A 16,657-nucleotide genomic window follows, 5' to 3' on the forward strand; every position below is an offset into this window, starting at 1 on the left:
CGGTCAATAAAACTGCGGGGTTGAGGAACGGGATTCCGTGGTAGTGTTAGGATCTTTGGGTGGCTGGGCAAGCCGAATGTTGAATCAACCCTAGTTGCGTGACCGGACCCTGCGCTCAGCTGTCACCTATGATAAAAGGAGGCAAGATGGACCAAGTGGTTAGAGCGCGAATTCACTGACCGGAAGGTTCGCTTGTTCGCTCCGAAGAGCACTCACCAAGCTTTTTGAATTTCATACAGTTGGGCTGCCTCCCGTCATCCATAACTATTTCGATCCACCTGGTAAACACCAGGGTCCCTTCTCGTTATGTGCGCTAAATGTCTGCTTAAGAGCTATGTCTGTGTATTTCCACTCATTATTTTTATTTTCAGAACAACTGCCCGCCTTCAGATCACCAACCTTCCGGTAGTGGTTTGCCACCTGGTCACCCACATCATCCCACTCCACCGCAGTACGTCGTTGGCCAACCTCCGCCTCAACAGCAGACTCCACCTGCCTCCTCAGCTGGTGCGTGTTTACCTCCAGAATACAACACCCGACCTTCTCCTCATTTTGTTTTCGGTGGTGGTGGCGGTCCTGGCTCAACACCAGAAAATGCAATGTTTGGTGCCGGACCTGGGGATTCGGGTCTTCTTAACGGTGGCTCCGGTGGACTTCCTCCACGTAGTAGTGGAATGATGCCACCTCCACCACCGGAATATTCCAGCGGAATGCCGTCCGTATCTGGTGGTTATCCCCCGTCAGGTCCTGATTTGAAGGCATCCCCCCTTCATACCGGTCCTAGTTTGGGACCCGACTTGATGGGTCCTTCTGGTGGCCCTCCACCCCTCATACCGTCAGAGTATCCACCCTGCACAGGACCCGGAAGCAATGGAAATGGCCCAGGCACATCAGGATTTGGTAACGCTCCGGATTCCGTCATGATGATGCCACCACCGTCTCATCAACAAGGTGGTGTGTTACCACCACAGCAGCAACATTTAGCAAGTGTTGGCGGATCTCAGGGACAAGCGCCACCACCACCACAGTACGTGCCATCTAGTGGACAACATTCGAGTTCCGGTGGTGGCACTCTACAGTCCGTTTGTGGCGGTTCTAATCCTAGCCCTGCTGGCGGTCCCGGTTCTGTGCAATTCCCGGTTAGTTGTTGTGTGATAGCTTTTTATTGTCTCAATTCAAAACAAGGGTAACAACAAGAAACATGACTGGTACTGGTAGCCTCATATCGCAGACGTGTAGAGTTTAGGAACGTGGGTTCTAATCTACAACTCGGTCCGGTCGTTTTTGTCAGTTTTTCCAAGCTGGGTTCATTTCATTTTACCTGATTTTTACTTGTTTTATTAAGATGGCGGCTAAAAACCTGCTAGATTGCCCTACATGGTTTCAAATTTATTCCTTTACAAACAGGCTGCTGTCACTTACCTCGGTTGGTAAAAGTTCCCTTGAGTTATGTTTGAGGGACATCCTTATTTTTATTAGCCTATCCTGGCACGTGAAGTTGTTTTCTCATGCGGCAGGAGTCTCGCACTTAATTGCCACTGCTTGCATTCCCGGAATTCCTCTGACTTTGCCCAAGTTTCCCGGGTCGGGTTTGTTTTTTTTGGGGGGGGGGGGGGGGCGTCATTTAGCAAACCATGAAATAGTTTTTCAATGAGAACACAGGTTATGGTGGAATCTTGTCCAAAATTGCAAATTTCTCGCCATACATCATTCGTGTGTGTCACTGTGTCAACATATACCCTGGATGCAGATGCTTTGTGTATACCTAATGGAATTAGCTGAATCCATGGAATAACCTCACTGGTGTACCACCGATTATTCGAGATTTTAACGGTGATGAGCTCCTAGGACAATTTCCGAAGTCTCATCAGATGTGGTTTTCCTCGTTCACTTCATGAAGGGACTGAAATCGCTCGACCATATACAGACGCTTGTGATCACGCAGCTGTGACGTGGTGATCTAGAAGGATTTAATGACAAGTTCGACTGCAGAGTCGTCATCATTAGTTCTGATTGTAGTGTGACAGATGAGGTGAATACACGAATCTGCAAGGCTCGGGCCGCGTTTGCTAACTTGAGACACCTATGGCGTCAAAATGGTTTATCCCTGAATCTGAAGGGACGTGTGTATCAAGCTACAGTACGGGCTGTTTTGTTGTATGGCTGTGAGACTTGGCCTATTCGAGCAGCGGACCTGAGACGTCTTCAGGTGTTCGACAATCGTTGTCTCAGAACCATAGCTCGTGTGGGTTGGTGTCAGCGAATCCGTAACGAGGCAGTTAGAAAACGTGTTTTCGGTTGTGTAACGGGTACTTCCACTGAGGAATGTGTCCAGCACCAGAAGCTGCGTTGGGTGGGACATGTGTTGCCGAAAAGAGTGCTGTTTTCCATGCCCAACTCAGAGTGACGTGAACAGAGGTGGCCAACCCTTGACTTGGCAGGGGAGTATGAAGGAGATCGGTGTTGCTCGGCTCCCAGGATGGGGACCGCGTGATCCTCACTGTGCCTGGTTGGAGACACTACAAGATATGGCTGCCAACCGATGTCAGTGGCGTTCTTGTTGTCAGTTTCTATCCAGATTGCCTGAGTGAATGTCTGGAGGTGTAGGCACCTCGGAATGATTGTGTTAAGCTAGCACTAAGTCCCTTCCTCGTCCATCTTTATTCTTTTGTTTACAATAAGGCTTTCAAATAAGTCATGGTTGTACGGCAGTGAAGCATCAGTGTTGAACACTGATGTCATGCTGTCGATGATGATGATGATGAGAGTCATTGCGATTGACTGTAAGCACTTGATTTTAGAACGTTGGTCGAATATGCGCCTCGTTGCCTATCACGCTTTTCGATAAGAGGAATTTTGTCTTCTCGATGAGCTGCTGCTGCGCTACCACACATGTAAATGTGGCCGTCCATAAGTGAGGTACTGGTACTTCGCAGCACATGGTCGCTTTGATACCATCCGTTAACTGTCATTCAGCACACTCGTCTTTGACAGTTCACACTGGCATTTAACTGTCGTAAAGCGTTGAATAGCCCACTCTGCCTAATAACCTCGGCTTGTGTTTTGCTACGGCGCTTCTGGGTCACCTGGTCTTCGTTTATGAGCAATTCGGATCCCCCGAGACTGAGCACGGGAGTAGTAGTTTCCTAGCCAGAATACGGGTGTATGTGGCTTATAGGCGTGTGCGCAGTTGTGGTCTCGTGCCCAAAACCGTTTGTGTTTTCTCAGTACTCTTAAGAGATCGTGTCAATACTGCTGGTCACGCGTTAAAAAAATCCTCCGAGAATCTTCATAAAACGCTATTGCAATGCAGCAGTTTGAGTAGCCACGCTCACTTAAGTGATACTTTCCGAATATCTCGATGATAGATGTTTGACGAGGGTTTGGGTGCATTTCCTGTTCATTAAATTCCTCCATTCTTTGCACTTCTGATTTGTAGCAAGAATACTCTTTCAGTCAAATCTCCTGAGGCCTCTGGCTATTGTCTCTTGAGAGGAATGAATCGAATCTTTTTGAAATCAGTTATGCCGGTGTTGAATCCCGTCTATCCTCGCCGCTGGCCAATTAGTTCCTCCATCGGTCTCTTTTTACCATTTCTCTCACGATCAATCAAACGTCCCGGACGGCTGACTTTTATCGATGGTCTATGTTTGATCCTTGAGTTTTCTGCTTACTTACCTATCCCACAATGGCATTTGATTCTCAGTGTACACATTTCTCTTACTTGGGTCACAGAACTACCAATCATGCTCCTATGCTGTCCCATCCTCTACTCTATCCGATACATGGGCACTTCCCTCTGCGGGATCTCTTACTGCGCCTACCGTGCTGCACCTGTGCATAGTCATTTTGTGTCGTACCGTAACTGTATCATCGGGTAATCTGTCTGCTGTCCTCCAAAAAGTCACCGAAGCGACCAGCGCTGTACGTTACCTTGTGTATTGCCTGTTTTGTATATTCGGACATAGGCACATCCTCTCCCAATCCGATCCTGACTCTTTTTGCGTTGCATTTATTAAACATGGTAGGACTTTGTGGAAACCAGCTAAGTACCACCAACCCCAACATTACATTGCTATGTTAGCCCACGTGCCCAAACTGGCTACTGTTTACGTGGATTCTCTGTTTTCTTTTTTCTTCTGTTGTTTTTACTTGTTTGCCTGATATTTTTGCCGACCCCGCGCATCGCCGACTTTGTTTCTTTTTCTATCTCTGCAAGCGACGTGTGACATCGTGTGTGGTTTCATCAAACACCTAACGTAAACGAATTTTTCCGTCTGTCCGTAAGGCGTATCACTCGCTCTCCACTTTGATCACACTTGTTCGTATCCATGCCCTCACTAGTTACCGAATTGTATCTTTTCTCTCCCTTTGATGCCACCCCTACATACCCGTTTGTTGGAATCATGTGACTTGAAACCTCGATCTTCACAACTACTATTACTAATACTTCTTGTTCGCACGACTTACGATGACGATTGTCGTTCTTTTCGCCGTCGATGAACAGGCCTGCTGACATGGTTGCATCATATTTAGTACTAATAATACTGCTAATGATAACTGCGTGCTTTTATGCGGACATTACCGCATTCCGTGGTTCCAATAATATCGAACGTTGGTCTTGGTTCAGTCTGGTGATACATTTTTTCTCTTGTGCTTGTTTTCCGTCGGCTCATTAATAAGGATGTAGCTCATAATGAGCTTCGACCTGGTCTCATGGCAATTGATGTCGAAGAGCAGGTATCTTGTGTGGTTTTTGTTTGTTATCCTGGCTCTAGACTGTTGGGTTAATTCCCCCTCATACCCATGTGCTCATAGGCATTTCTGGGTTATTTCTGACCCATTCTTTCGTCCATGGAACAACTTAGCTCAAAACGGATTCACCTGAAGCCCACTGACCTTAATAGTACAATAAGCAACAACAGTGCGCCAATGGTCCGTCATGTACCACGGAATCATGGAGGTGGCATGTTCGTGCAAAATCCCTCGATAAGGACTTACAACTAAGCTAGAACGTTCAAGCATCATTTCTTCTGAAGTCGTCAACGAGGCTGACTTCACGTAGCACAAGTCCAGCGCGAATTGACAACCTTTAACCAAACACTCCTTCTAGGTTGCAATTTGTTACGAGCCTTGTAGGGTTTCCGGTCGCTTGTCAAGGTTACCTGTGGTTTAGCCACGGGGATGCGGGGGTTTCGCGGTGCTCTTGACTGCAACCGCTCTCGCTCCGCGCAGCCATTTTTCGTGTGCCACTTGTGAACGTCATAGACAAAGGAAACAGCACCTTCCTTGACTAGGGCTGTTTGTGAATGTGTAGTATATGTCCTAACCACCACAATCTGATGGGTTTTATTTGCTGTCTGTTTGGAGTCACTGTCAAGTATTCGCTTATGTTTTGGCCTCCTGAATCCTGCTGTCACCTCAACACACGTGACCAAATGTCCAAAAAACGCCCTGTCGCCAAACATTACGGGGCACGTTTCCCCACCGCGAAGTAAGATTACTCCCCGCGTAAATGGCTGAAATCGGAGGATTTCGCTTGCGGTTTTATGTGCTTCGACTGCAACTGAGGTTGTAATTGCGAGATTGTACAAAGTAACCGACACTCAACTCGAATTTTCAAGGGTTTGGGTGTCGTAAAGTTAGACTAATCTGTGAAATTCCTGAAACGGAATCACTTCTGGAACATTCCGTGGTCTGCTAAGTCTTCCGTGAAGTAGTCATTCGCGTGGACCTAGGCCACAAATCCTTCTGTTTCTGTACGCTAGCGTGTGCGTTTAGTGGTGCATCATTGCGAAGATCAAATAAGAAAGGAGCCTGATGAAGGGTAACCAAGCCCTACCGGCTGGAAGTTCAGCAATCCATCCCAAAAACTACGCCGACTGAATTGGCTGTCGCTCTACGAGTGCCCTCATTTGTGTATCAATTTGGCTTTCATGGGAGATTCCCATTTGATTGAAATCCTGTCCGACTTGCGTCTCTTGTGCAGAAGCTAGACGTAGTGGGAGGCTGTGTCATGCCGTGCCAAATATGATGTCTGTCCTCCGTATTTGGCACAGCTTTTTGAGGACAGTTATTATAATGCATTGACTCTCAGGTTCCCGTGGCGCAATTGTTTACTCTAATGGGTTCAAACTTGGCACGTGAAACGCATGTGGGGTTGGTTACGAATATTTTTTTACTAGCTATACCCTCCTAAAGTGGTTTTTGACCCCCCCAGGTAGCTTGAAGTTAGCCAGCATCTTACTATGCCTATGCATACGCTGATCATAAGACTGGATCATGGTATTGAGCTACTTATATGGTACTTTGGAGTTCCACAAACGTTTTGCACCACTAAGTCAGTATTTGTAGCATATAGCATTGTCCTCACTGCATTGTTGCTGGCTCTTGTAGAAGGTAATCGACTTTAGGAGTCGGGTTTTCTTCCTGCGGTTTCTCACTGTTGCACTTCGGAATGTGCTCGAAGTGACCAGTTATCCTGTGTGAAGGTAGCACCGCGCTGAATACAGGTAGGTAGTGCATTCTGGTTTGCAGTTTTCGATTTCGACGTCGCATGTGACGCCCCGATTCGTGTTGTTGCATAGTTACCAGCCGCGCTACTTACCGGTGTCTCGTCCTCATTGTACTAGAGGTCTTCATGTAATTTGATATCAGCCAATCCGCTTGTCAGTAAGCGGTATTTAGGATAGAGCTACTATTCCACTTCAAAAACACGTTAAGTGCTACAAGCTACGAAAACTGGGGCACGTGATGCACTGGGAATGTCTCCCCTTTTAACTGCAGACTGATGCAGACGAAGGACGGTTTAGGGGAAAGGAACTGAAGGGGTTACGTAGCTTCTTGCCACAAAGTCCACGTTAACGCGCCCTATGGTGGTAGTAATCGCGGAACTGGTAATCCATGACGCTAATGTTCATGCGTACAATATCGTATTCCATGATGACATTACTTTTTCAGGTAGTTGGAACAGGAGTATAGAATCTAAACCACGGACGAAACAAAGCGAGAACGGGAAAGTAGTATATCGCCCTGCGTGAGAATTCGACCTTTCCCCACGTTCGACTAATACTAAAAGCGGCGCAACACGTAGTAAATAGTTTGTCATTACTTGTACGGAAGTTGTAGTTTTTGACTGATCGTGAAATATAAGGACAGCAAGTTGAGTATAGTAACTCATTTTGGGTATGTCGCGAAGAGTAGTGCAGTGCAATCATGCAGTGTTGGAGCCGTTTTTTTTCGTTGAAGCTGGTGGAATGTTAATCCTTCCAGCTGCTCTTCACCAACCGACTGAAATGAATCTTACCTTCGATTTGTGCAATCGTTGTAACTTCGGAAACGTTTCCTGTCGAGGGTTTCCACTTCACGTACATGAGGAAGTCCATCCATCAGTGTGCTCAGTCTCCAACGACATTCACGGGTGTTTATTCGGCCCGTCACCTTGCACTGTTATCACGAAGGCGGTAAAATGCCATAGTGGAGTAGTCCGCAACGTTCTCGCCCATCCACGGTGTTTTTCGGGTATTTTTGCGTGTTGTAGCACATGCGCCAAAATTCGTCAGGTTTGTGACTACCGAGGACTAATCAGAAGTTTCTTGATGTTCAAAGCTACTGTTTGACAGTTATCAGTTCCTGTCGACTGTCCACTAGTCGTCAGATTCCAAAAAGTTCAGGTGCACAACCTAAAACCACTAGAATTATTGTGCATCGTGTGCACCAGTGAAGCCGGCGACTGCTGGTTGTTCGGGTTAAGGTTGTGGACTTCCGTCCATGATATGACCGAACCCTGCGACCTCCGTGTGGTGAATCCCGATCAGAACAAAAGGCTCCGTGAATTGCTTTCCTAGAATCGACCATTTCCATATCATAACCGTCTGAACAACGCGACTTCAATTTTGTGCGTAACCCAGACGAGCCACCAGCGGTGGCAGACTGCCGTTACGATTTCCAGTATGTTTGCAATGAGAGGAATTTTCGGAGTCACTCCGATTAGGTATGGAAATCGGACGGCGTTTTCAAGGAACTTTTACCCAGCGTATATATATTAGGTACTTCAAAATTTCGTTATTCCTGCCCTTGGGACATCTTGGGCTTTCCAAAATTGTAAGACTAACAATCGGCTTTTGGCACGGTATCTCAGGTTTATTCAAAGGTACAGAAATCCTGGCTGGCGTTTCGGAATGCCTGAGTGTTTAGTTGTCTTATGCATGAATGTCTGACAGGTTGTATTACCACGTGCCAAGTTTATCGATTCGTCCCAGCTTCACATTCTGCTTCCCGTCTAGCGTGGCCACAGGTGCATATTGCAGCTCGGTCCATCGTGTTGTATACACCTTCATTCCGCCATAAAATATCCAACATTCTGCTCGATGCATCGGTAGTAAAGTACCGAAAAGGTGAGATGCATCACTGGTTAGAGCGCGAATTTACCGGCCGGCGGTCGAAACCGAGCCCCGCCTCTCAACCCCTCCCCCCGCCTAGGCTTGAGCGACCTGGCATTATCCCAGCCGTGCCCTCTGGGTGGCACGGCAGCTGGCAAAGTACTTCATTAAGTTATTCCCTTTATGGACACGGGATGTGCGGTGTTTCGTGCGTTTCGCTCAATCGTGTACAAAGTCTTCCCGTGGGCTGGCTACTAGGAGGTTGTATTCTTATGACCAGAATAAGTCCCTGCAACATCAAGAAGAGCATTGGTTTTTCAGATGGCGAAATCACTGCACCTACTATTCAATAGTTTGGGTTGTGAGCTTTGAAATCCTTCATCTATAGCACCCTTTTGGTTCCATGCCTTCCGAAGGATAACAAAGCAAACCTACCTACCCCCCAACTTTCTTATGTGAGGATTGTGTTAGAAGTCTCGTAATCTGACAAGTTATTATGTCCATATAGGTGCCTTTATTTCGAACTTATTGAGTGTTTTTCATTGGTCAGTCCATGTTTCCAGTTTACTGAAAATGTCTGTAATTGTTGTTGATACTGTGCCCCATACTGCTGAAAGGCGATTGGCGGTCATACCACAACACTAACCGAGACTTGAGGTCCTCATTATTGGTGACCTGAGCACTAGTTTACCTGACTGGACCTTCTATTTGGTTGCGGGGTATGAAGACAGTCATATTCCTCGTAAGTATCCTCTGATCTGGACACCTAATCGCGCTGGTCTCGCCGGGTATATGATGCCCTGCTGAGGTTTGCTCCTCACATTGATAATAACAGTAGACACGCATGTTTCCGCTAAACCATGTGGCTCAGTTACACTGGCATCAAGTTTGAGGGTCCTATGTTGGTATACAGACAAGGTTTTTTTTTAGAAAAAGCAGGACAGCTTTGGTGGCTCTTCACGGTGGCGCAAAAATTAGACGAAGCCAAGTTGAACGCATCATTGTGGCCATTCTTGAACACTTCCTCCTGATAGTTCGGCTCCTAACTCGTCAGTGGTACACAAGAGGACTGTTGTTGCATTCTACTCCATTCGGAACCAAACACTGGGTAGAGACAAATCCTGGACCCGTACACCACACCTACAATACGCATCTCAGCGCTCAGCGCACTGGAATTTGTGGGGCTTTGGTATTCACAGAAGATAACCATACACATCTTGCGTAGTGGTATTCGGTGTAACATGAATTCCGTTCGATGCGTACTGCCTGATCGTTAAACTAGATCTAGTTGATGTGTAGTTGAGTGAAATATCACACCAATGTCGGACTGGAGAGTGACAGCGCCTACCTCCACGACTTCGAATCGTTGGCGAAGAAAATAATTCACCCGGTGGACAACCTTCCATACCTCAGAGATTGCCTTTACTTACTCATGCTTTTCGAATGCCAACGGATCGACTTCTTCGAAGATTTGAGTTGTTCTTACGGTAACCTCTATGGAGCATGTCACAGTACTTAACTTTTGTGTGCTGGAACATTGCCGAGTTCGATATCAAGAATCTAACCAGAATTCTTGATGTGTGCGAGCTCGAGATAGCTTGATGGGTAAGGCGCGAAATTGCTGACCGGAAGGTCTGTGATTCAAACCCAACATCGGCATCTCGACTGCTCTGTCTAGACTTGGTTAAACTGTTAGTGCACCAGGCCGCGTGCTCCTTTCAGGTGGCATGGCAGCTAGACTGAAAGATTGCTAAACCCGAACGCTTATTTGTTTTTTATATTAGATTTGTTTTTGCCCAACCTAACAAGCAAGCATAAATACTCGAACCATCGAACCTAACCGAGTCTAACCGGGCAGTAACACCGAGACGGGACACTGTTAGCTATGATTCACTCACGCAGCTGATGGCGTTCAGGCACTCAGTAGCTATCTTCATCCTGATCCAAGCATGTATAGAAAGAAGTTCCTGTGACAACGCCGCAATCCTCATTTGAATCATAATCAAACGATACCAACTATCACGTCCACCGCTTGGCTGCCCCCACATCTTCAAATTAATCGGTGAGCTTTGATGGTCAGAATTTTGTAATGACAATAGTATTGAGTTACATAACATGCATTCGAATTACCTTACCTTTCTCACTCGATTGTAACCAGATGTCACAAATTTATGGCTCATACCTGAAGCAATTGCATAAATGTAAGTGGACAATGTTGTGTTTTTCCTTAAAAAGCTGCTGGAAGCATTGACAACCAGCGAATTACTTGGTGATCAAGAGCAGGAAGCATTTAGACGGTTCATTGTGGTGATCCTTCCCAAATGGACACAACCGGTCGAGGAGACGTTCTGGCATCCCTACAACGGTGGTTCCTTGTGGAAACTCTGATACATATTCTGAGTCCCACTGTGTCAAATCGATTTGTGAAGAGCGATGCAGCAGGAGCGCACTAACCGAGTGCATTTTACAACTAGTCATAACTAAGTCTGCATACGTCTTAAGTGGGCGCTGTGCTGACGATCACCAAGAATGTGGCCTGACCCCGAAATAGCCACAAACCAACAGAAACTGTGCATTTTACTGAACGCTCAACACTAAGGTCTACATACCAAAGTCCGCATGATCTTGGTGTAAAAATAGATCTGATTGAAATTTCGCACACCAAAGATAGGTGTGATGCCATTTGTGTGTCGATGTGGCTCGATAAGTTATAAGAGAACAAAGGGAAGCGTCGGCAAAAAAACTGAAATATCCGTTGATGAGCCTACTACTGTAGTTCGTGGAAAATCGGTTATTTTTTATTGGATTAAAATGAATTAAGTCGGTGGATGCCGTTTTCGCGTTCGATTCACTCTGCGAATTTCTCGGTGTAGTGGTTGATGATATGTGATCCCGCAATGGACACATTGAAGGTGAATGATTGGAGGAATGATTTGTGGACTCAACACACTACTCATTTGCTGACAAAATGGACACATTGAAGGTGAATGATTGGAGGAATGATTTGTGGACTCAACACACTACTCATAAGGTTGCTGACAACTCTAACAGCCCGCAACCGGTTTCGCTGCTGTTGGGGCTCAGGTACGGTCCCCGATGTGCCGCAAATAGAGTATTGTCAGTGGATTTCTATAAATATCTGCTCGCTACCGATGTGGAAAGGTACTTTGATATTTTGTATGTCAGCCAAGCTGCGCTCCGGGTCAGCCCATTCTCTATGCATCCGGATCATCATCAAAACCACAACATCAGTGTTCACCATTGATGCTTCGTTGCCTTACAACCACGATATATTGGAAAGCCTTGTTGTGAAGAAAAGAATGAAGATAGGTGAGATAGGGATTTAGTACGAGCCTACCACAATCATTCCAAGGTGCCTACACCTCCAGACAATAACTTAGGCAATCTGAATAGAAACTGATAAGACGAACGCTACTGATATCGATTAGCAGCCATATCTTGCAGCGTCTCCAACCCGGTATAGCGGGCATCACGCATTCCCCATCCTGAAAGGCGAGTAGCACCAACAGCATCCAAACGTCTCGCATTCCCTTTCATACTCACCTGCCAGGTAAAAGGTTGACCGTCACTTGCCTGCGGGTTTGCCGCCTCCTGCCTACACGAACTATCATTCTGAGACAAGAATGGTCGAAGACTGAGGTCGTCTGAGTTCTGCGGCCCAAAGGGGCCACGTCTCACAAGCGTGCAATAAAACAGCTTGTACTGTAGTCTGATACACACGTCCCTTTAAGTTCGGGGGTATGCAGCTATGTCGCTATAGTTGTTTCGAAGCAAACGCGACCCGAGGCACTTAACTTCGAGTGCCTCTCCTTGTTTAGTTAGTGCAAATCATTTTGACTCGGTATGCATAATACATGCCCTAAGTAGCAATGCTTTTGGCACTGGACACATCAATTGAAGTCCCAGCTGCACATCGGGGCACTCGTTTTCTAATTGCTCCCTTGTGTGTTATCCGGCACCAGCCTTTATGAGCTATGATGCTGAGATGAGGTTTGTGACGGACCTGAAGACGTCTCATTTCGGTTTCTCGCAGATGTATCGTCTCAGCCATGCGTTGAAGCGGCCCGTATTATGGTCTGATACACATTCTCATCCGAATAAGGAACGTCACAACTTACGTACATCTCACTGTAGCACCGGTCAGGTGTACAAATGAATAGTGCACTCCGCGAACCACTACTGGGGTCATCATTTTAGGGTGATTTTCTCTGTAACTGCGCTTTCGAACCACCACCAAAGCTTGCAGTCCGGTGTGTTTGTTGATTCAGCTTCTTCTAATTTGATACGCAGCAAATTCATATTCGCCCGGAGAGAATGCATAACGGTGATAGGACCTCCTCAGGCGGAGTACAAAGGCAGGCACTTTTCGGGGTCAACGACACTGTTAATCAGTTCTTACCCACAAACATATTTATGAAATAGTTTTGATTCGTTACTGCGGTACTTTCTATTCCTACTTCGGTTGCACCTCTAACATTTCACAATTCACTTACTTCATGCTGTTGTGATTCCTTACCCCTTGTCCGTCTCCGGATTTGACTAGTCCCCAGTAGACAGCCAGTTTACGCTGAGCTACGCGTGTAATCAGCTGAATGCCCTGTGAACCCGAAGGAAGTTGGAACAGAAAGGGACAGTTTTATAGCCATCAACATATCCAGCTGACTACTCATAATGATCAAATCATGTAAGGACAATCACAATGTATGTGCAGGGTAATCCGGTGACCCACACCACCTATAAGATGTCCTCGTGGCACACTAGTCATTAATCACGAGTTCCATATTCGGAAATACCCAGTGGCAAAATGGTTTTGATGAAATATGGCATTAGACAGCAAGGCAATCTACAATGCACTTAATTCTACACAACACAACATTTCAGATGTAACACAAATTTGGCACAGTGCGGATGAAACCATACAAACATGCTATAGATAGCTCAGGTTAGGGTAAGACCGACCAAAAGATCTTGGGCAGTAGTTGAACTGTAAATTTTCAAACAGCTCGAATGCACACTGTCCGTTCTTGAACTGACTGCTACTCTGACTTTCCTTTAACGCCATAAGTATTGTTCTACTGAATACTGAGCTCCCTTCCCTTGAAGCAGTTTGGTGTACGTGGCGTCGGATTCCGTCAGTATCAATTCCGAAATTCAATCCTTCCGTTGCCTGGTTCTTATTTTTCTTGTGGGACCGCTGAACGAAATGCACACCATGATGCGTGTTGGTCGACCACATTAATTCTGCAAATGACACTCCAATAGGCTCCATGTGTATTGTGCTATAGGCAAACACTACTCACAAGGTTGCTGAAAATTCTTCTACAACCGGCTTCACCCTTTTTAAGGCTCATCACATTGTGCAACGCGGTTGCAGCTGAAACACGATGCATTTAATCGAAGCTGATAATCAAAAGTGAGAGATTCAGCTAGAAATATTTGGGTCTTCTGTCAGTCAAATTCGCAAGAAGGGGTCCAGCTTAGTTCAAGTTGGTGCTGAACCCTGCTTTAAAAGACTTTGCCTCACCGCTGTGCGTTCCGTCAGATTAAATAGCGCATTAAGGATAGCCACTCGTTAATGCTGTCGCGGTGCAGTAGTCTGATGAGCTTCAGCCCCGACGACGTGGACTCTTCCAAGGGTATGTTGTATGCCACGTTTCGACACATTCCACATCAAAATAAGTTAGACACGAATGCCACTGGACTAGTAAACTTGGGGCGTGGAGTGAGACAGAGCACAAAACTACTACATCGGTAGGCGATTTTTCAGAGCGTAATCCAACAGATGCGCTTAATAACCAAGTATTACATGAAAGTAGGAAGAAACTGGGTGAATACTTTTTTTTAAGAACAGGGTATTTACAAGCTGCTAGTGTAAACTCAGCATAATTCACTGCCTCCGAGTGAAATCAACACTCCTTAGACAGGATGTATTCCGCGATTGACGGCTTTTTAACGACAGATGGCTTGAACGTATGCACCCAGTGTATTAGCTTCAGTCTAGTCCGCCTACATTGGGAAGAGATATCGGACAGACCTCGGTAGATTCCTTTATTGTTCAAATTGCAAGTGTCTGACCACTCTGTCCGACGATTTTATGATCAGCTTGAACACACACTCTGCCAGTTGACCTCTGGCAGCAATTGCATCAGCGAGCAGTATCAGGTTTCTTACTTTCAGTTTTACTTCACTGCGCACCAGTGTTTACATGTAGTAAGGTTAGGAAAACAGTCCTCCATTACTTCTGGAATATCTCTGCAAGATGTCCCTCCATTATTTCTAAAGTGAATTTGCAAACTGGTTTTATACCATGAATAGCTTCTTCTAGAGCATGAGCAGGTGGCCTGAAGGCGCGAAAGGACATTCACATCGGAGGAGAACTTCACAGCATACTGGTTCAGGTATTACACACTACTCACAAGGTTGTCGAAAGCCCTTCGATATCCCACAACCAGTTTTACTCCTCTTGGGGCTCATCAGATAGGTGGAGTCACTGCGATCCCACAAGACGCATGTTCTACCTGAGCACAGATTGGCTGTTCGCTCAATACTTCCTCAGTCTCTGCCGAATCTGTCAACAAGCTTCGGTCACCACTATGATTTCGAAAAATAAGGCGCGAGGGTGCCTCGTACACTTAAATCATTTTTCTGCAACATATCCAGGTGGATGGTATCAGGAAGGTCAGATTCCTGAAGCAACTTCAGAACGCCCGAGACCTACTGCTCCACCAAAAACTCAACTGGAAAGCCGGCAAACATCCAGGCCAATCAATCATTCAATCAATTCAGCAAGACCTGATGAGTGTTCTTGGGCCACAGAAGCACGACCGAATGTGATCAGCGTTCAGGCTTTTCACAGAGGCACGGTCGCTGTTGATGGGTGATCACTAACGTCTATCAGACAGCCTGGATCAATGTCAGAAAGTCCCCTTTAAATAGCGTGGGGCCGTTGTAACGTTTGCACTCTCACTCACTCGCTTGTTCGGAATACGGCTGTTGTGTTCCCTTCTGTGAGTCTTTTCTCTCTGACACTAGGCACTGGAGCGGGTCAGCAGCAGATACCACAGCTTGACGAATCAGCAGATATAACAGATTGCCTTGGATATGAAGAACACACATTCGAATCCATATTCTGGGAGCCTTTTTTCCATATGTTCCTGATTCCAACCATGAAAAACCTCCCCCATTTCTGCTTCTGATCCCATTGTCATTATACACCTTGACCATGCTCCCTCGTTTTATCACGAACTCCGGAAGGGCGCAGACGTAGCAAAGGGGAGGTCACGGGGACCCCATTCTGGAAGGCATACAGCACCAACACCACCTAAACTCTTCATGACCTCTTTCACGCTCTTCTGTCAAGTCATAAGTTGTTCACGTCGCGGTTCGCTCCATTATGAAGAGGGTACGGAGAATAACACTAGTCTCGGCAGGCGGTGTTTCGGCCTGCTTACCGCATGGTCGAGCCAGCTTAGTAGGTGGTGCTGGATGTTTTCCTCGATTGAAGTACCTGCCGCACAACCAAATACCCGTTTTCTAATCACCTCGTTACTAACACACTGACGCCATCCAAAACCAGCAATATTTCTGGGACATCAGGAGTAAAAATCCTGAAGATGTCTCAAATTATCTGTCCGCAGAGGTCACGTCCCGCACCAATGCACAAAAACAGCCCTTTCTGTAGCGTGGTACACGTGACCCTTAAGACCTAGTGATATGTCTTTTTGACGCCACAAGTGATGCAAATTAGCAAACGTGATTCCAGCCTTTAGGATTCTCACACTGACGTCATCAGACACATTTCCATGAAAGTTAATACAAATTCCCAGGTGGGTATAATTTTCTACAATCACCAGTGATTCTCTTTGAATTGTAAGGGATATGTTCAAAGACAGCAAGCTCTGAAGCATGATTTTGAATTTTGAAGGTGCAAGACGCATGCCAAAAGATGGTATGATCTTGGTCAATCTATTCAACCGGGTTCTTGTTTCGCTTGGGTCTTGAAAGATGAGGGCGATGTCGTCTGCCTACTCCAGACCGACAAGGATCTCGCCAGCAGCAATTTGAACACCGAAGTTCTGAAGACCTTCCAGCGTTCGCCTGATTATTTGATCAACGATAAAGGTCAACAGGAATGTCCTTGTTGAACACCACTTTTTGTAGGGAAGCTTTTGGGGAGCTCATTATACAATCTCACCCGTCCATATATATATATATATATATATATATATATATATATATATATATATATATACACA

General features: G+C 46.1%; 1 protein-coding gene across 1 annotated transcript in view; it reads left to right on the forward strand.

The window, feature by feature from the left end:
• T265_06267 (hypothetical protein) overlaps window positions 1-8,734 on the forward strand; it is a gene marked incomplete at both ends in the record, with an annotated part of 21,493 nt that extends 12,759 nt beyond the window's left edge. The window contains 3 exons of the mRNA XM_009171487.1: window positions 372-1,139; window positions 4,684-4,786; window positions 8,286-8,734. Coding sequence (XP_009169751.1) covers window positions 372-1,139; window positions 4,684-4,786; window positions 8,286-8,734 — 1,320 coding nt within the window. The remainder of the gene's footprint in view (window positions 1-371; window positions 1,140-4,683; window positions 4,787-8,285) is intronic.
• Window positions 8,735-16,657: the final 7,923 nt, after the last annotated feature.

The sequence above is a fragment of the Opisthorchis viverrini genome (assembly GCF_000715545.1).
Source record: "Opisthorchis viverrini unplaced genomic scaffold opera_v5_131, whole genome shotgun sequence".
NCBI lineage: Eukaryota > Metazoa > Platyhelminthes > Trematoda > Opisthorchiida > Opisthorchiidae > Opisthorchis > Opisthorchis viverrini.